The sequence below is a fragment of the Amblyomma mixtum genome, chromosome 5, assembly GCF_055824585.1.
Source record: "Amblyomma mixtum isolate Tamu chromosome 5, ASM5582458v1, whole genome shotgun sequence".
NCBI classification, from domain to species: Eukaryota; Metazoa; Arthropoda; class Arachnida; order Ixodida; family Ixodidae; genus Amblyomma; species Amblyomma mixtum.
In genome coordinates this window covers 156,147,756-156,174,504 of record NC_143016.1, presented here as the reverse complement: position 1 = coordinate 156,174,504, position 26,749 = coordinate 156,147,756, and the positions used below count along the sequence as shown (strand labels likewise).

The following is a 26,749-nucleotide window of genomic DNA, read 5'->3' as shown; positions in this document are numbered from 1 at the left end:
GCCTCATTGTAGGTTTGAAGGAGGAATTCTTTGGCGCAGTCAGGAAGGTTACGAAGTGTGGTGTACGTAATGGCATCCTCACCGAGAGCCGAGCGTGTAGCATTAGCAGGCAGAGCAGATTCGAGCTCCCGGAGAGTGAAGCATTGGTCCAGATCGGGGTTAGGTCCACCTGAGTACACCGGGTATGAGGGTGCCAGAGGAGGTGGGAGGTAGAGAGAGGCGAGTTGATCAAAAACTTCGGAGGGAGTTCCCTGAGTGAGGGCTTTAGCTAGAGTGGGAGCAAGGGCAGGCTTAGTGCCAAGGAGGGATTTAAAGAGAGACCATGCGGATCGCGAGTGCAGTGAAGAATCAAGGCCATCACAAAGAGCACTCCAACGAGAGTGCTCGAGGGAGGCGCAGTGGGCGACGATCTCGGCCCGCAGAGCAGTGATCCGGGAGGAAAGTTGGGCATTGTTTGGTTGAAAGCGAAAGGAGCGTTGAAGACGTTTACGGCGACGCCATAAACGGAGAATGTGAGCATCTCGGTCTTGGATTGGGCAACGAGAGCGAACGCGACGGCTACTGGACGTGAGCGCTGCAGAGATGCGCGACGTCCAGTCGTCGTAGGATTGAAAGGAGTCGGAGGCGAGATTAGTGCGAAAAGCATGCCAGTCAGTGTGAATAACCGGATGACAGCGAGGGATGTGGGAAAGAGAGGTGGTGATATGGATGAGAAAGTGGTCACTTAGCAGAGTTTCGGCTGTCACCTGCCAGTGAAAGGAAAGTGAACCACGAGAGAAAGTGAGGTCGGGTGTCGTAGGGCGTTGTGAGGCAGTGCCCGCTCGAGTAGGAGAGCCAGGAGTACTAAGAAGAGTGAGGTGGCGTTCCTGGGCCAGACAATGGAGGAGGCTGCCGGGTTTGAGGGTTTGTGGGTAGCCCCAGAGTGTGTGAGGGGCATTAAAGTCACCACCAAAGAGGAGATGGGAGGTAGAAGAAAGAGAGTGAAGGAATTTGCCCAGAGCAGAGAATAAAGAGGAAGTGACAGGGGGGTTGTAAAAAGACAAAAGGACGAGTGAGATGCGGGAAGAAGGGTGGTAATAAACCACACCAACTAAATATTTCAGGAGGGTGGAGGGGATGTCAATTTGCTCTACGAGCACGTCACTGCGTACATAAATAGACGCAAGTGGTGTGGCCGTAGTGGCATGGTAGGCGCGGTAGCCTGGGTCATTGCGGGCCGTCCGGGTCTCCTGGAGAAGGGGAAAATGAGGTAGGGAGGGGCGGGTGAGTAGATACTGGTGGAGGGGGGTCTTATTGTGGCAAAGATTTCGGCAGTTCCACTGCACAATCTCGAGGTCCTCGCCAAATGCCATTATTATAGTGGAGAGGAACGCGATGGTACGCGTTCCTTCTTTTTTGCCGGGGGCAGTGACTCATGGACGGATTGGAGCATAGATGCGAATGATTCCAATTGCTTTGATTGTGCTTGGAGGGTGGTAAGGATCTGGAGAACCGAAGTTTCCAGCTGAACCAAGCGAGTGTGATGTGCCTGTGGGTGGTTTCGACAAGGTCAGCCAAAGGGGCGAGCTGGGCGCTGGAGGAAGGAGTGGTGAACGTGGCAAGGTGCTCATTTAGCTTGCTAAGCTGGGAGGTAAGAGAGGAGGTGGTTGTCTGGAGGTTTTGAGTCAAGGCATGTATCTGCTGTTGTAGATCGTGGGAAATGCGCTGCTGCTCTCGCTGCTGGCGCTCCAGCATTGCGAGCCGGAGGTCGAAGGAGCGGCTCTCGTCAGTCAAGGATGGAGAGGGTGGTGTAGTGGAAGAGAGGGACGCTGGCACCGAGGATCCTTTAACTATGGCGGCGTAGGAGCCTGGTGGTGACGTGATCGGAGATGATGGAGATTCATGATTAGAGGAGGAGGAGGAGGACGAGGGGGAGGAGGAGGGGGTGGTGGCTTGAGTGGCCCGGCGCAAAGCTATGCGTCGGAGGTATGCAGCTTTAGCACACTCGCGTTGCTTAGCAAGGATGAAGGGCCAAGTGGGGTCGAGGGAGGGGTGGGTGTTCACCTGGCAATGAACGCACCAGGGCTGGGCACACACATGATCGTAAGGGTCAGCAGGTAGAGGAGCAGCACAGCGATGACACTTGGCCGGAACGCTGTGCTGGGGGCATTGGTTGGCGCGATGGCCTAGAGTGAGAGAACGGGTGCAGGTGGGAGGCTTAGGTTTATGAGGACGGCACCGGAAGGCAACGCGTTTGAATTTGAAATATACAAAGTGGGGGTAATGTTCACACTGCGCGTACGATTCTTGGATACTCTTCCAACTCTCATGAGCAGCTTGCTGCGCTTCAGATCGACCTTGCGAAAGCATTTGACCCTGTCCGCCATTCATTTCTATTTTCACTTCTAGAGCGAGCAAACATGGGTTCTACTGTACTTATGGGTGACTTTGCTACAGCAACTGTTCAACACGATTAATTATTAATGGCCAGCTCTCGAACCCCGTGGCAATCCGCTCTTCCGTGAAGCAAGGCTGTCCGATGTCTCCTCTGCTTTTTGCTCTTTACCTGGAACCGCTTTGCTTGAGTGTTTTGCGTAACAGTAACATTCACGGGTTCCCTGTTTTGGGTAATGAAGTCAAATTGCTAACATATGCTGACGATCTTGGATTTTTCTGCCTTGACAAGCCCAGCATATATGATCTGTTGTCCACGATAGATAGGTTTGGCATCGTTTCTGGTGCTCAAAGGAATCGCTTCAAAAGTTCTCGCCTGTGGTTTGGTTCATCGGGTGCAACTCCGCCCCTGTATGCTGGAATAGAATGGTCTCGTGTGCCTATTCTGGGTGCTTCACCTCATGCCTTGAAATCAAGTGCGCACTACTACAGAGAGCGAGTTTCCGCTGTCGAGCGTTTTGCTCAGATGTTTGTCCCGCATCGGCTTTTCATTTTTTATCCAGCCCAGGCTTGCAACCCCTTTCTGGCAACAAGAATTTGTTATGTACTCCAGGTCCAGACGTTACATACAGCGTTTCTACTGTATATTTTCGATGCTTATTTGGTCTTCCAAATTTGAGCTCATGCGGAGTGATAAACTTTTCAGGCTTGTTTGTGCAGAAGGACTGGGCCTATGGCACCTGCATGCGGGACAGTTGGTGGCCCGTTTCTTCTTTTTCGTGATTGTTACCATCCGATTATTAGATCATTCTTGAAGGTTAACTTCATGACTCTACATCCGATCTCCCTGCCGCGGTGGCTCAGTGATTACGGCGCTCGGCTGCTGACCCGAAAGAAGCCGGTTCGATCCCGGCCGCGGCGGCTGAATTTCGATGAGGGCGAAAGGCTAGAGGCCCGTGTGCTGTGCGATGTCGGTGCACGTTAAAGAACCCCAGGTGGTCGAAGTTTCCGGAGCACTTCACTACGGCGTCCCTCATAGCCTAAGTCGCTTTGGCACGTTAAACCCCAATAAACCAATATACCAATCTACTTCCGATCTTCAGAGTTTTCTCCAATTTTACTGAACGCCTCTGTTTATTAGGCTTTATGCAGGAAGTTTATGCCTCCGTGGTTTTTTTTTTTTCACAGTTGGGTTTTCAAATGAGCACATATATATTCTGTTTGTCCAAAAATCTGTGCAGGGACTTGATAACGACGCTCTTCCCGCCCCCATTGTAGAGTTCGGTCTACTTTGGGCTCATGGGTATGATGTTTTAAAGCGAGTGCGTAGTATGCCAATTTCTCCTTGCAACAAAATATTTTTCTACATATTACACACCGAAACTCTACCTGTCAACATGTGGCATTTTTGTGTCTTCTGAAAACTGTCGCTTGTGCAACGTGCCTCAAATAACTGAACATTGTATTAGAGAGGAAAGACGTGATTTTGTTTTTGGATTTTTTGCAGACGACGCTGCAGAAAGATTTTCTCGTAAATTCCTACAGTGTGCGGTACCTTTCTTTCCCTAACCTGAATCGAAAGCCCATGACATGATTCTTCTTATTGGAAAGCCTTTGGAAAACGGCATGCAAGACCGCAATGTTGAACTTGTTGTTTCGCCCATAATTCATTTTAGCCGAATGTAGCTGCAGGTAACGGACATTTACAAAGATTTGGACCTTTTACCGGATTGGTTTCCTCTCCTGATGCGCTGTATATCCTTGCCAGTCCTATAGATCTGTTGTGTTTTCTGTCATATTTGTGCCACGTAGCGCCTACCTATGTGCTCTGTATATTTTTTTTTGTGTGCATGTATACCCACACACATATATATATGTATATACAGCTTTTCTGTACAGAACCATGTGCAATAAATACCATGAAAGAAAAAAAAAGTCATGGCGCACACCGGAGGCCCGGGTTCGAATCCCGCCTCTACCGAAATTTTGTTATTTTGCTTCATTTACTATCCAATTCATAATCCAAAAAGCACGAACTGTAGAGTTAGGGGTTTTCGTATTATGGACGTTATTGTGAATTGTGGTTTTGCTTATTGGATTATGAATTGGTTTATTAGATGGCTCTGGATTGGATTGCGTATTGGCTATGGATTGATGAAAGCGTGACACATCCTGTCCGCGCCACTCATGAGCCGTCTAAGCTTCTCGGTCCTAATAGGGCAGGTGCGGGCGAGATTCCTTTCGCGCCAAGATGAGTTTCCATATGTGCGCTGATTTCTGTGACAAAATCACAAGCGGGATTTGATCGCTTCGTGCAGTATTTCAAGTCCAAAGTTTCGAGTGAGAATGCACACCGCCTACCGCCGTCGCAGTAGCTCCCCCAACTCTCAAAGCAGCTCCTAGTGCGGCTCTCACCCTCTGAAAGCCTCTAGTGATGCCTCTCAATCGCTTTGCTTAACGCGAAAAATTCCACGAAAGAGATCTACAGCGTACTAGTGCGCACTTCATCGCCAACATCAGTAGCAGCACTGTTAGAGGCTCGGAGTAGTACGCAGGAAAAAATAGAGACAGGCGTGTTCGTCCGCAATTGTTTTCTGGCCGATTGGTCTAAGGCACGATAGAGGGACAACATGCAGTGAGCAATAAGAGCGCATTTATTCTAGCTCATGATAAATGTATTACGTAATAAGCCTTTACTATTTCTAGTTCACCACTAACACCGCACTACATTCTGATTGCGAATGCAGCCAGAGCAAACAAGGGCCACAGCTAAGATGGTGGCTTTGCTGCTATCTATCAGCGGGAGCATGTGGAGTGGGGTTTTTAAATCGATCTTTTCCGTACGTGCACACTCTCGTGCGCATTATTAAGAAAGCTAGTGGTCGTTATGTTCTGAGCGTGTGTTTTTTTTAAGCATGCAAACATTCGCTCTATGATGAGCTGACCCCAAAAATGCGCTACCAGGAATGAGGTGCAGTTCACTCAGCACCACTGTGAAACTATATACGAGGTTCCCCTCACATGTTTGTGTTTACATTAACCAGAAAAGCGGATGGTGTAACAAGAAATCTTGTGAGCACAAGTCTTTGTTGAAGAATAATCAACGAGGGCGCCTGCCAGAGCATTGCTTGCCAGAAACGTAAATATACCTTTTATATAGCGACTTTTATCGGCAAAGATACAGAGCGAGAAAATTACGGGGCCACCCAAGCAATTCTTATGATGTGAAAATGCAAGAGTAATTCTTGGCGCAGAGCGTGTTGCTAAATTATGTCGCTCTGTTCACAGCGCACGACTCTCCATACGGGGCCAGCCAAGCAATTCTTATGATGTGAAAATGCAAGAGTAATTCTTGGCGCAGAGCGTGTTGCTAAATTATGTCGCTCTGTTCACAGCGCACGACTCTCCATACGGGGCCAGCCAAGCAATTCTTATGATGTGAAAATGCAAGAGTAATTCTTGGCGCAGAGCGTGTTGCTGAATCATGTCGCTCTGTTCACAGCGCACGATTCACCGTCCGCAGAGGAAGAGGAAGACGACGATTGGCGCACAGGCTTTCTGAGCTCAGTGCCTAATCGTGAGCGTTTCTTCTCAGTCTAAGTACTCTTAGATCACTTCTGGTTTGTATATTCCTCGTGCAACGACCTGGGGCTCCCTGCTCACCGGAAGAACGTCTAGCGCTTCTCTCAGTGCTCGGCGCCGCACCCGCACCGACATGCAACAACCCCATCTGCTGTGCTATGCTGCACTCATGGAAGCAAGCAGTGGCAACCACTGCTCCGGTGGTCATTGTAGCTCCGGTAACAGACCTGGCCTCAGCAAACAAGAGTCTGCGCGAGGAACAAGCCACCTCCTGCCAGCCATTGGGAGATAATACAGAGAAGATAGACCAGGCATCCTTCACGGTTGTATCCTGCAAGACAATAAAAGCTCCTGGTGATCCTATTTTCTTCATGCCTCCCATGAAAAGAGGAAGCTTTTGGGAAGTGAACCACAACGTCGTAGGATCGGCAGTTGTAACGTCGGCTCAAGAAACATATTACCGGCCATCAAATTAACAAAGATGGAAGCCTCATGTTTACAGCTTCAACACTACACTCCGTGGACAGCCTGCGCGCCGTCATTAAACTGGCTGGAATAGCTTTGGATGCCCGCGTTCCTTACTCATACATGGCTAATTATGCAAAAACTCAACATGTCCCAGACACCTACTTAGATGAAGACCTACCGAGTACCTTCACAACCAGTGCGTCGTCTCAGCAAGGAGGCGAAAAGGCAACACTTGGATTCTGCAGTTACCCTTTAGCTGAATATGTTGGGGCCGCAACACAATGCTACAAACTTCAGAGGAATGGCCGTATCTCAAGACATTGCCCTGGCCCTGTTCGCCGCAAAGACTGTGCTGGCCGCAATTCCCACAAGGAATGCACATTGAGATGGTAACATGAGTGCGCGAACTGCAATGGCCCGCACCCTGCTTCATACGCTGGGTGCATCAAAAAAGAAAGCTGCTACGCGTGCACGCTGTATGGAGCCAGTTCAAAGGAATGCGCCAGCCGATATAGGTCATCGCCTAACCCTGAGGCGGTTTTCACGAATACGCCAGACCTCAACCAAAATGCATCAACTCAACAAGACAAGAGAGCTAGAAACACATATGCAGCAGCGGCAGTTGCAAAAAAAAAAGAAACAGCCCACTTCAACGCTGTCGGAGAATTCGACACGAGCCCCGACAAACGGCCACTCTCCCTCTCAGTCTAAGGTGCCGCAACCTGACAGGACGATCACTGAAAAACAGCAAAACAGAAGCACTGAACAAGACATCACATGCTTACTGATTCCGATGCTGTTTGCAGCAATCTAGGCTCTTCTGCGCGGTAACCCTTCGCCTCAAGCTCTCCTACAAGTAGAAGCTGTCCTTTTCATTAGAGCCGTTGGTGTCAGCTCCTACGCTCCGCAGGGGCCTAATATCAGACATCAATAATCATGGCTGCAACAGCGATACTTTCATCACACCTAAGTATCCACAACACCTTTCGCTCATGCACAATTTTCCACGGGAATGCTCGCAGTTTACGCTCGAAGCTTTCCGATTTTCGGCAGCTCTTGCGAGCGTACCACGTCCCTTTCATAATAATCACTGAATTGCACATGGAGGAAAATTTCCCTCTCCAAGGGTACCACTTTCAACATTCACAACGCCCAGTTGACGCAGCAGATTGGCAGATGGCTAATAGGCTTTGGTTGCTATTCCGCGTCTCATTTAAAACCAATACATGGGCGCCGGAAACGCTAATTGGCAGACAAGTGTACGCTCTCTTTGTAGTACATCTTGAGTCTGGCAAAACAATCGATGCTCCGAAGCTTGTAAACTTAATAGCAACGACTCCCTCTCCCCATATTATTTATGGAGACTTCAATGCTCCCAATGAATTATCCGGTAGCTCACATGCGTGTTCCGGAGGAGCCAACCTTGCAGAACTACTCTCAATAGATTCAATTGAGCCACTAAAGAAGATGGCAGCATAACCGGAATCCGAGGCCGGACAACTACCAGCAGCATCGACGTGACCTTTGTAACAAGTTCACTTGCCCAAAAGTTTGGCTGGTGCACCGATTTGGAAAAACGTGGAAGTGGCCATTACCCAGTTTTCATATCAGCTGGCCGCGCGCAGACGGCGCCATGGAAATTCCTTAAGAAATCTAGAGACTAGGATGCATACAATTACGCTGCAAGCTGAGCAATTACTGCCGAAACCCGGAATGAGGAATTAGGATCGACAACGGCTCATTGCATGAGATAGAGTGCACGAATTTCAGCTAAAAGTGACAGGCATCCTTCAAACGATGAGGAATTTCAAAGCCTGCGCGCCTTTTCTATGCGCACAAAAAAAAAACATTGAAGTCATCCGTGCTTGCCGACAGGCACAACAACACAGTCGGCGCTATCTGAGAAAACTCAGTCGGCAAAGATGGCATGGCTTTTGTTCTGCGCTGGCTGTACACCAACCACTGACAAAAAATTGGTGTATCGTTAGAGGTATGCGTACGCCACTCCAACAGCTTCACCCCATTCGCTGCCCTCTCTCTGCATGAACCGAGCTGAAATAATTCTCAGAACAATATTGCAGACTACTGTCAGCGGGTCACGGCCTTCAACACTTTCCGAAGATAGTCAATCAGGCATCCCACAGGCAGCCTTGCCAGCGTTGGACCTGCCTTTCACAAATGAGCTATCCATAGCTACTGCGATTCAACCAGACGCACGTTACCCGGTCACGTTGAAGTGACCTATGACGTCATCGCAAAGCTACCCCCCACCTCCCGTCTTCGACTCCTGGAATATTACATTTCTTACTAGATGACCGGTCAGTCCTCACATAATGAAAGCTGGCAAAAATTGTGCCTCTTGAAATTGAATTGAAATTGAATTGAAATTTTATGAAACCTTGTTAGCAGCCAAGAAAGTACGCATCCTTCAGGCCCATCGCAGTATTGAGCTTCATAGGCGAGCTTATGGAGCGAATGATGTGCAAATACATCACTTGGTGCATCGAAAGCCGAAATTGGTATAATCAAGAAATTAACGGGTTCCGTCCAAACAGCTAGGTCTGCGACGACTGAAAATGTCATCGCCCTCGTCTCATCACTTGAAGAGTACCTTCATGATGGGTACATCTCTAAAGCCGGATTCCTGGATATCGACGCCGCTTTTTACTGATTTTCACCTTGCAATTCTCGCAGCATTGGTGAGTCTTGGCCTCGGAAGAAGGCTCTGCAATTGGGTTGGACACTACTTACAAGAACGACAAATTTTTACGAGTACTCCAAATGGTACAACACTCTTTTACGCAATGCAGAGGGGTGTACTCAAGAAGCGGTAATCATAATTCTCTTGTTCAATATGACCCTTATAGACTTAAGAATCCGTCCGCGAAGCGTACGCTTAACGATTTATGCGGATGAAATCTGCATCAGCAACGCGTCAAGTTCGCGCTGAGTTACCCAGCAACGTCTACAAAGAACGCTACCGCACATCTCGATGTACTTGGCCCCCCGAAGTCTTCGTCTGTCGCCAGAGAAGAGCTTTATCATGGCTTTTACAAGAAAAGCGATAACTCGATATCTGCGGCTCTTGGGTGGACGCTGACTACCTTATGTACGATCACAGCAATTACTAGGTGTTGTGGTAGACATTATTCTTTCGTGATCACTTCAGTTCAAAAAACTTCGCGAGAGATCAGTGAGCATCAGTAGATTTTGGGTACATGTAGGGAACACGGTAGGGCAGCATCTGAAGTTCAGTGGTTTTGCTTAAGGAAGCCTATCTTCAAGAAACCTTGCGCTATGGCCCACCGGTACTTCAAAGATTATCTCCAACAAGGAAGAAGATTCCCAAGGCCGCACGGAACAACTCCCTGTGGTTATGCCTTGGCCTCCCAGAGGGTTGCTCTGAATCCCGAACAGTAGCGGAAGCAGGCTGCCTACGGGTGGAATGTGATTGCTGCCCAGGAAACTATGCGTACCCACCTCCACCATGACATCCAAGGGAAGAAGCACTTCCTACACCGTTTCCACCTAACTCACTGCATCGCTGTCTATGGCCAAGCGGTGCAGCTCTTTCCCTTCCCCACTATTAATCAGCCACAGAAACGTCTGCCTTTGTCATTTTTCTCCTGAACACTCTTGCCTCTAAAGGTAAAGCGGTTTATTCCAGGTGTGAATGCGAAGAGCCGCATGCCACAGGCAGCGCTTCTGCAATTCACTCAAGCCTACTTAACCGAGGAAGATATGCAGCATACCCACATCTTCCCCGATGGTTCAACCACTCAAAAAGCGTCTTCCTGTGGCCTTTAAGCGCCCTCAGCAAGCCATGTATTTTCTTACCGGCTGCAGCGGAAGATATCTTCTACGAGAGATGAGCTTCACGGCAGTAATTGGAAGCTGTTGCTCTATCCTGCGCCAAACCCCCGACTAATGGGTTATCTTTATGGACTTCAAAGCATCTCTGTACATCCTGTCGAACCTGCTGAATAACACAAATTATCAGGCCGTTTCCTTGACATCGGGTATTCACATCATTTGGGTATTGTCGCAAGCCACTGCCGAACATATTACTGGACACCAGTACACTGTAGCATTCTGTCCAATGAAAACTGCTATCGATTATAATTTTGGTACGGGCTAGTCTTTGGCTCATCTTAAGGAAAGTAATAAATGTGTGCATTACAATCTGTTACAAGCCCATACCAAAACTTTGATCGATTGCATTTCTCGTACATTCGGCTCTTTCTCATGTGGCCGCGCAAGATGCGGGCATTTTTTGTGTCAGTTTCATCGCCATCACAACCTACAAGTGGAGAACCTTGCCATTTTACCTCAACGAAAACTCGTACCCGGAGAAATCAAGGCAATGTTGGGACTTGCTCAACCATCTTGGGGACACGCTAAGAGGATCATGAAAATTTTGAATTCCGAACTATGGCGGCAGGTGCGCTTGCTTCAAGACTGGCTGCAGCTCCACGTAGAAGCACATGGTTTTCCATCATTGGCGGGAAAACGCTACCAAGACTATAAGAAGCTGGTTGCATAAACCACTGAATTCCTTTGGCAGCATGTCCGGGAGAGCCTTCCAGGCAGAAGTGGACATTACTCTCCTCTCACGAACCAGGTAACGGATCTTGGGGATGCCATTATTCCGGACGATGTAGGAAGGGAGTCAAGAAAAGGGCCGAAATTTAGCTATGAACACCAGGCAAGCAAGCCTCAGCTACTCGCCATGATGAGAGGCATTGCAGATCGTGCGGATAAACAACATAGGGCCAGGATCATTGAGCAAGGAGTTGACTGCATTATACGTACCGCAACGGCAGTAGGGCCAAATAAACCTCCACCTACGAAGATCGCGAAGAGACATAAAGAAGCTTCCCTTGTCTGCATACAGAGTGATAAGGAATGAGGGTTCGTCGTTATGCCGAAAGACCTGTTTCGCTTGAAGGCAAATTATGCCATCGAAAAGAACTACAAATGCATCAAATTTATACAAAAGAAACAAAAGAGCGCCGCAAGGAAGCTGCTGGGTAGCCTTCGGTTGGGTGCCCTAGAGAAAAAGGTGAAGAGAGCGAAGCTTCACATGCTCGAAGTATTCTTCACGGGCAAATCACTCAAGCCAGAGTGTCCTCTCAGAACTATTGTAACGGAAAATGCCACGTGGCAGGTCCAAGTGGGAATTTTCCTTCAGCGTCCCCTTAATAGCCTTCGGAGTGAAGACCCTTTCTTCATAAAGAACTCAGCTGGCGTCATCAAAGAGTTAGAGGCACTGAACATACGGACCTCAGCCTTCTCCGTCGACATAGCAGATCTGTTCTACTCAGTGCCACATGCGGGCCTCTTAAGGGCTATCAGATACAAGATAGAGGAGGAAGGAGCGGTTCGGTTCCAAAATGCTACCGGTCTTAGCGCGACAACTTCCTCATAGTTCTGGAATGCTACCTGAAGTCAACTGTTCAGTTCGACGGCAAATACTACGTTCAGAAAGATCGCATATGCATTGGGTCGTCCCTGGCACCTGTCCTGAGCAACATCTGTCTCGAAGCGATGGACAAACGAATAGCACAGCACCTTCCTGGGGCAAACGTGTCCAAGGTGTTCCGGTATGTGGATCATTTCCTCATTATTGGTGAAAGCGCACTGAATATTCCAGCGATTATAATCCTTTTCGAAAATATATCCGGTGGCCTTACTTTCACTTCGGAGCGAACGCAGAACAACCACACCAGTACCTAGATTTATGCATCTATTTTTCAGAACGCTGCATATGTTGTATGCACAACCCTCGCTCCAGAAAAGTCCCCCTTCCCTATGATGGCGCCCTCTCCAAGCTTGTAAAACGGGCGATTGTTAGTAATAGCCTGCAGTCAGCCTTGAAAAAAGCTGTGAGCATTGTGCAAAGGAAAATTTTGAGGGCGAAGTCAGGCGTTTGAGGGGTGCTGGGTATCCAGCAAATGTGATTTCCAGTGTATCAGAAGGCATTCTGCAAAAGCTCAAGCCCAAGAAACTGCGTGCTAGGCAGCAAGATAGGAATCCTGCGCACGTCACCTCGTACTACCACAAGCTTTCGCACAGTTTGAAGAAAATAGCCAGCAGGTACAAGATTAATCTAGTATTTTCTGTGCCGTGCAAGCTGTCTACCATCTGCAGCATGATGACCAAGACAAAAGGGCGTGATAATTACGGAATCAAACATGCGATGCAATTGATGAGCTGTTTCACGGGACTCGTGTACGAGATTCCTCTTCTGCTGGTTCATACATAGGGCAGACTAGTAGAGGTGTAAATGAACGTTTAGCGGAACATGGACCGTGTGTGAATGGTAATGCGGGCGAACATTTGGCGGACCACTCAAGAAATGCAGGAAGTGCTTTTGCAAGTATGACTGCGGATCCGATTGCGACTTCAAATGTGAGCCTATGTTTGGAAAATCCGAAATTAAGGCCAGAGCGAGGAACCAACGCCAGAGGGAAGTGATCGAGGCCTGGCTCATATCCAGGGGAGGTGACTGGTGCGTGAGCAAACCATCGATTGCCTTATCCAAGAAATAAATCGGGTCTCTGGACGGTAGCATTGGTTAGCCGCCTCTGTGTTTTTAGGTTTCCCTTCATGGGTGCCTTGTCTTCCCGTATTGTTTTCTCTCACTTCCTTGTCGGTCTTTTCAATACCTTTTTTTAGGTTTTACTTCTGTTGTTGTTGGGGGCTCCTGGGGTGTTATATCGTTGTTTTGCTTTAACGCGTTTGACTCTGCATGTTCCACGCACAATGACTTCCGTGTCTCAGCCTTCCTGTTATGTTGTTTTTCATGATTCATCTGGTTATTTAAGTAGCTGCACATGCCTTCCGTGATTTTCGGGCTGTTTGATATCTGTTGAAGTGGTTTTGATGCTGGCATTACAATCTTTTGGCGAGTCATTATCTTCTTGAAAATGTGAGGGCCTGTCTGTATTTAAAGCTCTGCCGTTTCAATGAATGTTCAGTGGCTAGCTCAGCGCCAATCTTGTTGTTTGTGTCTTCTCTGCTGTCCCTGTTTTTGCGCTGTATATTAGTTTCCTTAGATGAGCCACCGACTAGCCCATACAAAAATTTTGGTCCCAAATTCTCTTCCCCGCGCAGAGTAGCATGCAAGCGATTTTTAAACGCCGCAAAGATTCACTTTTGCTTTTTGTTAAAAAGATTCTCTCTCTCTCTGTCTGCTCCCAAAGCAGTCTCTGAGCTCAACGGGTGGCACTTCAAGTCCTGGCTGGGCGTATACGGCGACACCGGCGGCAACGTTTTCAACAAAAACGCTACCGGTTGAACTTCGATGTCTGATTGCTCCAGGAGAGCTGATGACGTGATTCGCGTGTCGCATTTCTGTCACGCGTTCCTGCCCCGAGTTTCAAATGACGGGGGTGTTTTCGCGCAATGAGCCAAGTAATGTGACAGATGCTCTTACAATAAGAACCATAAATTGTTGAGGCTTGATATATAAAGGAATCTAGGCATTCCGATATGTGCCTCCGCGGGGAGCAGATACGCATAACTGGGTTCTTAAAAACGACACATGTAGTCTACCATACAACGAATGCACTCTGTTAACTTTTGTAATGAATTATCTGTACCTGCGTATTACATTTTTTGTGTGTTTTACCCTGTACAGATCGTTATTTTGTGTTTCCATGCCTTGCTTATTAAGGCTATGGTGTACGCATAAAGGACGCGGCGTTGCTGAAATAAATCAGTTGGCATCCGGCGCCCTCTTCCACTTGTTGATTACTTTCTTCTATATCTTTTCGCGCGGCATTAACCTTCACCTGCCTTAGTCGCTGCACAGTGCGGCGCAGATTTGCGCTGCTATCAAACCGAGGATGAAATCAAATTCCGGTACTTAAAGGACTGGAAAAAAGTACCTCTTCATGCCTTGTGAGTTTTGTTGATCGGGCTACTCCCATTGAACCCACGGTTCACAAGGGTGAAAAGAGTTGCAGGTATGTCCCTGCTGAAAAAAGGTCTATGATGCAATAACCTCATAGATCATTCATCATAGAATATCATACAATCTGTATGACATATCAACAATCTGTATGATATATCATACAGATTGTATGATATCATAGAGATTGTATGATATTCTATGATGAATGATCTATGAGGTTATTGCATCATAGAACTTTTTTTCAGTAGGGCATTGCCATTGCGAACTAGTCTTTGGGCGTGTAGAGGCGTGCTAGCTTTGGAACGGTGCTCGTTAAAGCAGAAGCGTATCAGTGCTGTTCAGGAGAGCAAGCTGCCGGGCTAGTTGGTGATGCATTATCTGAAAAAGTTAGCGCTCGTGAATGTCTTATGTGTCCTTTCTTTCTGTCCCTCGTCCGTTTCTTTTGGCGCTAACTTCTTCAAATAAGGTGTCAGTGCGGCTAGTAGCGCTGCTTAACATGCCCGAAAAAAAATTGGTTGCACTGTACTTAAAGCTATGTGAAGAGTACAATTGCAGTATAAATAGTTCACAAGTACTGACAACATTCCTAGTGATCGTAAAGCACTGAAAGATCGCAACCTACCTGCTTTTCCTATTCCTCCTCCTCCACGTAGTTCGAGTGAACACCGGTTTATTATATGGAGAATCAAGCTCTTATTATTATGCTAGCTAGCTAATCCTACCTCTACGTGGCTGTTCGAAGGTGCCGCCGCGGCGCCGCTCTACCCTTTCTGCGCCCTGCGCTGCGGCGTGATGTAACCCGATGCTCCGCGCAGCTTGGACTTCTACTTTCGCCGCGATGCCGCGGCAACTTCGTGAACGGCGTCGCCGCCCTACCAAAGCAAGCTCTCACCTCCTCCAAGGTAGATATACCATGGTAGCGAAGGCTCCATAGACGCCCATTCGTCCAAAAAATGGCGGCGCATGGGGCACCCCAGTGCCCCTATTTTAGCAGGCAACCTACGTATGAGTGACGTTGAATGACGTCACTCATACGTATGCTTTTCGCGCGAATTATAAATCAGTTTTTTTGTCGAATCCGGATTTTCGAGACCACGCCCTTTGGAGGTTGTTGCGTTTCAACGCGCGCCAACTTTTGCCAGTCAAATGTGTTCGAGTTCCTGCTAGTCATATCCTTATTTATGACCAATTGGAAGCCCAATGAATGCTGCTGGCAAAGAAGGCAGCGTAGAATGACATCAACCCTAAACACAGGCTAGGCACGCATAATTCGCAGCGCAAATGCTGGTGCAAGTATCTTTACAAGTACTTGGTCTCTGAGTATAGCTAGGTATGATCCACAAAGCACTGGCGCGTGTGCACTGTTCACAACAGAGTGTACGACAAATATCGTTTTCATATTGATGGTTTATTACATCAACCAAACGAATACAGTGATAAAGCGCACATTAGAAACGCATGTCACAGGCAGCACAAAGAGTACCACTGTTTAAGCTGGCTAATCAGGTCAATAGACCCAGTGCAGACAGGAAAAAGCCCTGAAGTGCTACAAATGTTGCCAGTTGGAAGATTTAAATGTACAGAAAACATGCTATGACAATTTCAATTGAGATAAAAATGACGTCAAATGGGCGCACTAAGACACACACGGGGCATAGACCACTGACACTACTCTTCACATTTCATTTCTTCAACTGAAAGAATATAGCAGCTATGTTTACACCTGCATGACAATATTAAAAACAAGTTTTAGCAGCAACAAACGTGCTCAACGAGGGCCTGCGCAGAACCTCGAGACCTGCTTCTTGTCGCTAACCACAGTAATTTGAAGCCATTCTAATCAAACTAAAACATACATGAAGTGCAGTTTACAGAGAAGTACAAGGATATTCGATACAACCAGTCCTTCATCTAGAAGGCAAAGCATCGTGACGCAGCCATCCTGGCCGCAGATACGCAGACGGTCCGAAGTGCTTGGAAGAAACCCTCAGGTCTCGCAGCTGGCACGGTGTCTTCTCCAGGCTGAGGTTGCGGCAAAACTGCATCCACGTTTCGCACCTGGACATGATGCAGCGTCCACGTTATACAACTGCACCCAAATGAATACCATATGCTCCAAACGTCAATACTGTGAAACAGCCTGCACATTATATTTTAGCTGTTGCAGTAAATTCTCGCACCAAGCCCCCGCGCCTCAGAGTGCGGTTACGCACGCCAGGTACCAAGCGGCTAGCTGCTTTTCTATGCTCAATGAATGAGGAGAGCGAAGCAGCGAAATGGGTCTAAAACTATACTGACGGTCATGTATATGTAGAACGACTCTTTTGTCCAGTCATTTTCTTCCTCATTCGTTGATCGCCACCATCCCAAACTCCAATCGTGTAACTGCTACTGTATGGATCCAATTGTGTGTGACTCTCATGGCATTATACCGATCATTAATAATTAAAAACAAACACCTTCTAGCGGAATCGATGGCAATAATAGCAAATTTCTTCGGAATACTGTTCAGTATACCTCTATCATTTTGGAAAGCATATTCTCACAGTCGTACCATGATGGCTTACTACCCGAGGACTGGAAAACTGCTAAGGTCATACCTGTACATAAAGCCGGAGACAAACAGAACCCGTCTAACTATCGACCCATCTCTCTCACATCAATACCGTGCAAAATAATGGAACTGATACTGGCGCTGCTGTACCCGTATTGAGTGAGAAGCTGTGCCGCAAGTTGCGCAAAGTGACAACACCGCTATTTGGACTTTCGCTGCGAGCCGCCAATTCGCACCTGATTAATCCGTTGGCCGCCTGTACTGCCAAGGTCACTATTAAGGACGCTCTGCACATCATTGAATTCATCGTTTTTTCCTCATGCTCTCATGACGTCATCTTAGGGTGGGACTTTCTTTCCCAACATCACGCCGTCATTGACTGCACTCGAGCCGAGATCGAGTTTTTTCCCTTCCACGATGATCTGATTGGCCCGCCCCAAACAACGTGCGGGAAATTAACTGCGAAATTAATTGAACCTGCTTGCCCTCCCCGCGTAGACTGCGCTTCCTTATCGATGACGAACATGGCCATCGAGCAGCTCAAGGACCCATGGATCGGTTCTATTTTCAACTTGCTTTCGAACCCTTCCGTCACCTCGGTCCCACGAGCACTGCGCCGTCAAGCTGCTCACTTCAAGATTCGCGATGGGCTCTTGTACCGCTGCAATTATATCTCTGACGGCCGAAAATGGCTCCTTGTGATCCCAGGACACTTACGTTCCGAAGTGTGCGCCGCCTTTCACAATGACCCAGCAGCCGCTCACGCCGGTGCTTTCAAAAGTTATACGCGTCTTAGCCTCCGTTACTAATGGCGCGGTATGTACACCTACGTCCGAAAATTTGTCCGTTCTTGCTCAGACTGTCAACGCCGCAAGCCTAGTCACCACCATCCGACTGGCACCATGCAGCCTCTACCTTGCCCATCCAGGCCTTTCGACCGGGTTGGCATTGACCTTTACGGACCGCTTCCCTACACGGCTACAGGAAACCGCTGGATCTTTGTCGCTGTCGATCTGACACGGTACGCCGAAACCGCTGCCCTTCCCTCTGCTACTGCGCGGGATGTAGCAGCCTTCCTCCTGCACCGCTTCATACTTCGCCACGGAGCGCCACGTGAACTTCTGAGCGACCGTGGACGTGTCTTCCTGTCCGAAGTCGTTTCATCCCTTCTAAAGCAGTGCACCATCGCACCACGACGGTTTACCACCCGCAGACTAACGGGCTGACAGAACGGTTTAATCGTACGTTAGGTGACAAGCTCTCAATGTACATGGCCGCGGACCATTCCAACTGGGACGCCGTACTACCCTATGCCACTTACGCTTACAACACTGCCATTCAGAGCACAACTGGTTTTTTGCCATTTTTCCTGCTCTAAGGGCGTGAACCTTCGTCCCCCTTGACACCATTCTTCTTTACCGGCCCGATTCCTCGGAATCCACAACTGTTTCCGCAGCCTCTCGCCACGCTGAAGAGTGCCGGCAGCTTGCTCGGGCGTTCACATCCGCCGACCAGGGGCGTCAAAAATACCGCTTCGACAGCACGCATGACAATGACACTTTTCTACCACAATCCCTTGTATGGCTCCGTGTTCCTCCTGCCTCACCTGGCCTCTCTTCCAAGCTGCTTCCGAAGTACCATGGGCCCTACCGTGTTCTGGAGCGTACTTCCCCAGTTACCTACATCATCGAGCCTGTAACGCCTTCGCCAGATCACCGACGACGTGGGCGCGAGACAGCCCATGTGTCTCTCTTGAAGCCACATTACGACCCATGCGTACTGACGTCCCCTTAAGTCGCCAGGATGGCTCTTTTTTCCCCGGGGGGCCGACTGTAAAGAAGAAGACGATCAGCGCCCACAGTTGGAGCGCCAGCGCGTCGCGCGAGACGAGAGCGCTGACTGTTCGAGCCTGGACGTGCGATTTCGCTGCTCCGCCTGGTCGTCCCGGCCAAGCGTTTTTTGCCAGTAAAGCCCCTTCCAGAACATATAATTTTCACTCACCTTGTTAATTTCCTTGAAGATAATAGCTTCTTTTCTCTGACTCCGCATGGCTTTCGGAAAAATTTCTCCTGTGAAACTCAATTACTTTCCTTTACTAATAATCTGCACTACTACTTAGACTCCGCGTTTTCCACAGACAGCATATTTCTCGACTTCGCTAAGGCATTCGATAAAGTTAACCATTCATTACTTCTATATAAACTCAGCATTCTAAATATTGATCCTTCTGTTCTGAACTGGATTCGCGCGTTTCTTTTTTTTTTCGCCTTCAGTTTGTGCACGCTAATGACACTCATTCTTCTACCGTGCCAGTTTGTTTTGGGGTTCCTCAAGGATCTGTCCTTGGCCCTTTACTGTTCCTGATTTATATTAATTATCTGCCTGCTACTGTTAACTCTAGGATTTGTTTGTTTGCGGAAGACTGCTTGATTTACCGTAAAATAACTAACGATTCCGATATTCGTTCTCTCCAGGTCGATCTTAATAACATACTAGACTGGTTTCATAATTGGAAAATGGAACTAAATATTAAAAAATCCAAATCTATGAGAGTTTCACGTTCAAATACTACTTGGCCTCCTTATTTTCTTCACAGTCATCCCCTTGAAAGCGTAAGATCGTACCGGTATCTTGGCATACCTATAACTAACACCCTGTCCTGGAAACTTCATGTAGAACATATAGCATCTAAAGCAAACAAAACGCTAGGTTATCTTCGAAGAAATTTTACACTTGCTCCATCTTCGTTAAAATCATTATTATACACGACCTACGTACGACCGCAAATGGAATACGCTTCATCCATATGGGACCCTGGACAGGTCTCACTGACACAGGTTCTGGAAACTGTCCAGAATCGTCCAACTAGATTCATTTTAGGCAATTACCATCGTACATCTAGCGTCACCCAAATGAAAAGATCTTTAAACCTCCTGCCCCTAGCTACCCGCCGTAAGCACTTCCGCATCTGCCTATTCCATAAGGTTTTCTGCTCCTATTTTCAACTTCGCTCTCGATGGATTCAACCGGCACCGTTCATTTCTCGCCGTCGTGATCATCAACACAAGGTCACAGTGCCTCATTGTAACACAGTGACATGTGCGTAATCATATTTTCCGCTAACCTCTAAAGAATGGAATTCCCTACCCGCATCATTAACTAGCATCACTGATTCAACTCAATTTAAAAGAATACTTACCACTCTGATTACAAATGATCGCTTTTGTATTTTATTGTAGTGTTGTGTTCTCCACCTACTAACTTAAGGAACTGCAATTGTTAGGACAACAATCTATGTAATGCGAAGCTAGGTTGGAACAACGAGAACCTTTGAAAGACGTGTTGTGCTGGCGTAGTCGCGTGTTTTAGCATTTCTCTGTTTGCCCTATAATGCTCTTGCCTCAAGTAAAAGGGACGAGATAGACCACACCCTCTGACCATGGTGCAAACTGCAACCCATGATTTACTTAGCAGGTTCTTTTACTCGTTTTTTTTTGTTCTGTGGGTGTTCTATCTTTGATAGCGCGAATTTTTCCTAGGTTATTAGGAGCCGAAAACATGACTTCTACCCCATATCTACTGCTTACGTGCTTTAGCCGGTGGGGCAATTGATAAACGTACGGTATTGCCGCACATTTCTTTTCCTCTGTATTGGAAGGAACAGGTGGTTCAACTTACCAAAAGACCTGAACCTTCACACCGGCTAGAGGATGTAGGCACCAGATATGGGGTAGAAGTCTTGCTTTTGACTCTTAATAAACTAGGAAAACTTTTCTGCTATCGTTGGCAGTAGAAGCGAAGATCAAAAACAAGAAAAGGTAAAAAAAATGTACACAGTAAAATATTAGTTGCAGTTTGCACAATGTGCAGACCCTGTAGTCTATGCTGCATCTTTCATTTCCAGCAAGAACCCTACAGCCCTACCGAAAAATCTCATATATATGTGTCATATGTGTCTGGTTCATACGAGATTATGGAATATGTGACATATGTGTCATATGTTTCATATGTGCCATATGTGTCTCGTTTACAATTATTGGGAAAGTAATGGGAAAGGCTGAGGGGGAATTGAAAAGCAGATAACAATAAAATAGCTTCCATAGAAGTTAGTGGACTAAAGAAAGTAAAAACAAAATTGGGGACGAAAAAAAAAGCCTACGTGTCCTTCATGATTCGAACCACTGTCCTGTAGATCTAGAGCTAACTACACTAACCACTACACTACGGATGACTTTTTTTTCTTTATTGCATGGAAGAACTTCCGTAGAAAGGAAGAAAACTTCAATCAGACTGATTCGCGTCTCAAGTTACCGGGCTGCTTAATAGGAGCCCGCCGTAGCCCTAACTCAACATTGCATCCCCATCAAAACATCAAAATCAAGGGAGGCACACACATGCATCTAGGCACGGCAGCCAGCTTGGAGGTTCTTCGCGTGCAGCATATACACTCCTCACCAAAGCACACTGTTCACGAAACACAGATTTAGACGATCTTGGTGGCTCGGCATGTCTGTCCATCATACGGCTTTTCCAAAGACTGAATAGTCCCATCAACATAAACAGATCATAAGGCACAACAGAGTTTTTGTCAACAGGCAGAAATCTAATAGTGTATGGTGTAATTTGAATGTCCTTCTTAAGAGTTCGTTGTAGTATGTCCCAAAAGAACATGGCATCACGGCACAGGATGAAGCAATGATCAATTGTCTCAGGCACGTTACACAGACGGCAATTCACATTGCAGGGTACAAACATCCCCTTTCCATTAAGAAATGTCTTGACAGGCAGCGTCGCTGCGTGTAGTTTGAAAAAGAACGTTTTAGCGCCTGCCTGAATGCACATCCGTCTAACACGCTTTAGAACACTGATGTCCAAAGACCCCAGATAAGGCTGCCGATACAGTGGTGTAGGGAACAAAGACTCAGTGAGGGCCTGGGTCATCTGTTTTCTCGAGAGGCTATACAGAGGCTAAAGAGAAGCGCACAGTGAGGAAATTGAAAGTGTCAGCAACCTCCTTAAGGAATCCCCATAAAGTCCCCTCACGAGCCTGCACAGTCGGTGCGAATAAGTAAGGCAAATGAAAACTAAGCCGCCTAATGAGCAAAGCTACTAGAAACGGGTGGTTTGCCGATTTGAAAAAGAAAAAACGGGAAACAAGTTGATGTACGAACAGGTGAACAAGGCCCACTCCACCACCCTCTAAGGGAAGGAACAAGTTGTCACGCCTCATGGGCTCCCATTGAGAGCGCCACACGAATGTTGCAAATACTCTGTGTATTGCTTGCACCTTCCTCCTCGCACAATGGAGGACTTGAAGGACATACGCGAGCTTTGCAAACAAAAATATGTTACAGACCTGTGCCCTCGCAAGCACTGAGAGTTCCCTACCCATCATAGCCTGTGTTTGCCGCCGTAGAGTTACAATTTGTGAATCCCAGTAGGCTGTACTGTTGCGAACTTGGTGCAGCGGAACGCCTAGGTACTCAAGAGGGCAACAGTCCCAGCATATGCCTCCGAACTAGCTTGGCCTAGTTCCCCAATAACCCAACCAAAAGCCTTTGGATTTCTCTAAATTAAGAGCCGCGCCTGGTACATCGCAGAACTGTTTAGTCAAGTTTAGAGCCTCAAGTATACTCTTTTTGTCAGAACAAAAGAGGGCGACATCATCAGCGTAGGCTAAAACTTTAACTTCACATTGAGATAGAGAGAAACCGCGGATAGCTGCGCTGTTAATTATACTGAAACAGAGGGGTTCCAGATATAGGGCAAACAACAATGGAGACAGTGGACATCCTTGACGAACAGATGCTTCTAGTGGTATTGGTTTCGTTGGCTCCTGATTAACAATAACCCTTGTATAGGAGTTCTTATAGCACAGCCTTATGCCTTTGAGCAAGACGTCACCCATATTTGCATACTCCAAGACCGCGAACAAGAAATCGTGCCGAACTTTGTGAAACGCTTTCGCCATGTCAATTTGAATCAGAGCTACTTGGCCTGTCTCATCTGATACTGTCTCTAATAGTGAACGTGCAATATGGATATGTGTTTGAATATTGCGGCCTCTAATACCACATACCTGATGGGAACCTATCAAGTCCATTATGACGAGCTGCAGACGACTGCTAAGAACCTTGGCAAAAATTTTATAATGAACATTGCAGAGGGAAATTGGACGATATCCCTCAACAGTTTTCTAGCGATTAGTATCTTTGCTTTTGGGAATTAATATTGTGTGCCCAGAATAGAAAGTGGGAGGCAGGACACCCACGGATGACCTTTTTTTTCTTTATTTTCGAGATTTACATGAAAACAATAAGAACACTTCAGCTACACGTGAGCTGATACGGGTGAAGTTAAAATTTCTTGTTTCACTGGATCATCTAGTAGTGTAACCCACTGGGGTGGGTCACGCTGCGCCTGGTAACATTCCTGCAGATAAACAGCACTTTCAACAAAGTTCTCACGTGTACTACGAGTGTTTATATCCGCATGCCTTACTTGCATTCGCGTTTTCCACAAGCTGTGGAGGCCAAGAAGCATTAAGAAGTCACAGGGTACCTCTTTGCGATCAACTGGTAGAAATCTGATACCATAAGGGTGCTCTTTTGTTTTTGCGTCAAGTGGTGTCGCGCTTTATTTTCCTTCGTGATCAAAATGACATATTTTTGAGAACTGTTATGCAAATGCGTTTGCAAAGGCTGCTCCCCGGAATCATAGTGTCACCGCTTGAAAACATGTGTGGTGCTGTAAACGGATATTTGCGTGAGGTTGTCCTTTCATATAGGTTGTTGGAAGTTCGTTTTTCACTAGAATACCTGTATAACGTTCCCAAAAAGAAGCTGTATAAGGATCTGGTTGATATTATGCTGCCGCCACCTTTGTATCGTGCACCTTACCGTGGAGGCCCAGGGCAGGATATTTTAAAACGGATGAAAAAGATGCCGGTCCGGCCGACCGTGAAAACATTCTTTTTCAAATTGCAATCTAATACACTACCCGTTAAAACCTGGCTCCATGAAAAAAGAATCTTTGTCCCATGGACACCAAATTGCCGGTTATGTAAGCAGCCGGAGACAATTGAACATGTTTTCCTAGACTGCGGCTACACCACGGATGACACGGAAAACACTCGCATTATATTTTCATGACAAGACTTAGGCTATGCTTCCCACTACTTTGGAATTCGATGGTTAGGTGTGAGGTCAAATGCTTATTTGCCAGGCTTAAGGAGCTGAACTATAGCCGACTGCACTTCCACTGATATTGTGCATTCTGGTGTGCTTTGTGATAAGCACTGAAAGATGTGATATTTGTATGTATTTTAATTTTCACAGCGCCTGTTCCTTTCATCATCACCTATCATTGCGCCCCTATTGATAACTACAATCGGAAGCTCTGGCAAGAAAATACCTGGCTAGTTGGTTGGTTTATGGGGTTTAACGTCCCAAAGCGACTGAGGCTATGAGAGACGCCGTAGTGAAGGGCTCCGGAAATTTCGACCACCTGGGGTTCTTTAACGTGCACTGACATCGCACAGTACACGGGCCTCTAGAATTTCTCCTCCAAAGAAATTCCAGCCGCCGCGGCCGGGATCGAACCCGCGTCTTTTGGGACAGCAGCCGAGCACCATAGCCACTGAGCCACCGCGGCGGCAGAAAATACCTGGCGTTATTCGCTATGTAGCTTTACGACAGCTACAGAAGGCAATATTTGCCTTCTAGCTGAACGTTGGTCCAAGCACATTGCAAACGCCGACCGTCAGACTGTTTGGATAGCTACCGTTTACAAGAAGGCACAAGCAAATAATCAAGGAGAGAATTATGTGAAACAGGCCAAGAGTTTTTTTTTATGCGTTGGTTGGGCACTTGTTAATTGCTTGTTCATCCCTTCTTTTCCGTGTGTTTCAAACAGCAAGGCCCACTCTATAAGAGGCACTCATCAGCGGCTATTTGTTTCGCACGAGATTGATGTAAGCTGATAGGATGCATATCGGAGCTCTTGTGTGCGCACGAGTGTCGCGTGTCAGTTGATGTATGCCACATATGTAATAAGTCTATACAAGACACATTTACGTAGCGCGTGAACTACTATATATGCAGCACACGTGTTCATCCGTGACATTTGTGACGCGTATGACCTGGTACGCAGCCCATACGCGTTCACACGAGACACATTTGTGACACATATGAACTCGTATGAAGCATATGGCTGATATGATGCTCATATGAGTCCATACGAGGCATATATGGAACACATGTGAGTCCATACAAGGCACATATGTGACACATATGAAGTCGTATGAAGCATATAGTGTTCATATGAGGCACATATACTGGCACATATAACTCATATGGGCTTTATAGGAGTTCATACGAGACACATATCTGACACATATAGCTCATATGTAACACATATGAAATCATATGAGACACCTATGAATTCATATGAGATTTTTCGATGGGAGGAAAGCCCGGGAAATGCTTAAACACGCCACCAAGCTTGAAGCTTTTAGCCTGGCCATGAAAACGTGTGCTTTCTAGTGAACCATAATTAATAAAAGAATTCCCCCAGAAAAACTTGCGCATATCGTAAGAAGCAAAAAGGCAACAAAGTGCCTTAAATGTTTCCACTAAAGCGCACGGTCCGTCCGCTCCAAATGAGACAACCTACTGTTGCTTTGGATTCCTGTGGCATTAACTTTGATGTGCTGATGCTTACCAAAACTTGGTACTATGAAGATTCTGAGTATTTGGTGCTCTCTGGACATAGACATTTCTATTTCAATCAGCGGGACAGCCGAGGCGGGGGTGTGTCATTGCAGATGTATCTTTCAGGGTTCCAGCTATTTAATTAATTTACTACGGCTACTTTTACTACGGCTACGGCCTAATTTACTACGGCAACTACCGCTACTACTGAATTTACTACGGCTACGGCTTAATTTACTACGGCTACGGTAGCTGTGTGAAAGCACAGTCTACTAATCCGTTCTTCGCAATGCAGGCACATTCCGTCACCGTCGAACTGGTCTTTGCCGCTTTGCTGGCTGTTTCCGGTGGAAATTCATCGCACGTGTTCTTCACCGGCGATGAACACTGCACCTATCTTGGAAGATATTCGCCACCGATACTGGATTTGCCTGCGCCTTCGCTGGCAAAGTGTGAATAAACTTTCACACAACTGTGAAAAGTGTAAATACACTTTTCACAGTTGTAAATGTGAGTATGATTGCAATGACAAATATTCTATCATGTCTCTATTTCCTTGTACATTTTTGTTCATAGCGTTGTGAATATTTTGTTGTGCTGCTCGGAACCGACGTCTGCTGTTGCCTTTGTAAACGGCTCCAGGGCCCAGTCAATTTGCTGGCTGCAACTTTTAGCCCTGGAGACCGTCCAGTATTCTGGTAAATAAATATGAATTGAATTGAATTGAATATCACCTCCAGGACATAGAATGGCTACCGTCATCGACATCGTCATCAACGACTTCGCCGGCTATAGACAGGCCGCATCTTTCACCGCCGCCCTGTGGGCTCGGTAGCTGTGTGAAAGCACAGTCTACTAATCCGTTCTTCTTCGCAATGCAGGTACTTTCCGTCTCCGTCGAACTGGTCTTTGCCGCTTTGCTGGCTGTTTCCCCTGGAAATTCATCACACGTGTTCTTCACCGGCGATGAACACTGCACCTATCTTGGAAGAAATTCGCCACCGATACTGGATTTGCCTGCGCCGCCGCTGGAATATCACCTCCCGGACATAGGATGGCTACCGTCATCGACATCGTCATCAATGACTTCGCCGGCTATAAAAGGGCCGCATCTTTCACCGCCGCCCTGTGGGCTCGGTAGCT

At 47.1% G+C, this 26,749-nt stretch overlaps 1 protein-coding gene across 1 annotated transcript in view; it reads left to right on the top strand.

The window, feature by feature from the left end:
• The window catches only part of LOC149344228 (uncharacterized), a 38,247-nt gene extending 12,181 nt beyond the window's left edge, over nucleotides 1-26,066 (top strand). Inside the window, exon 3 of the mRNA XM_089547182.1 lies at nucleotides 25,902-26,066. Coding sequence (XP_089403308.1) covers nucleotides 25,902-26,066 — 165 coding nt within the window. The remainder of the gene's footprint in view (nucleotides 1-25,901) is intronic.
• Nucleotides 26,067-26,749: the final 683 nt, after the last annotated feature.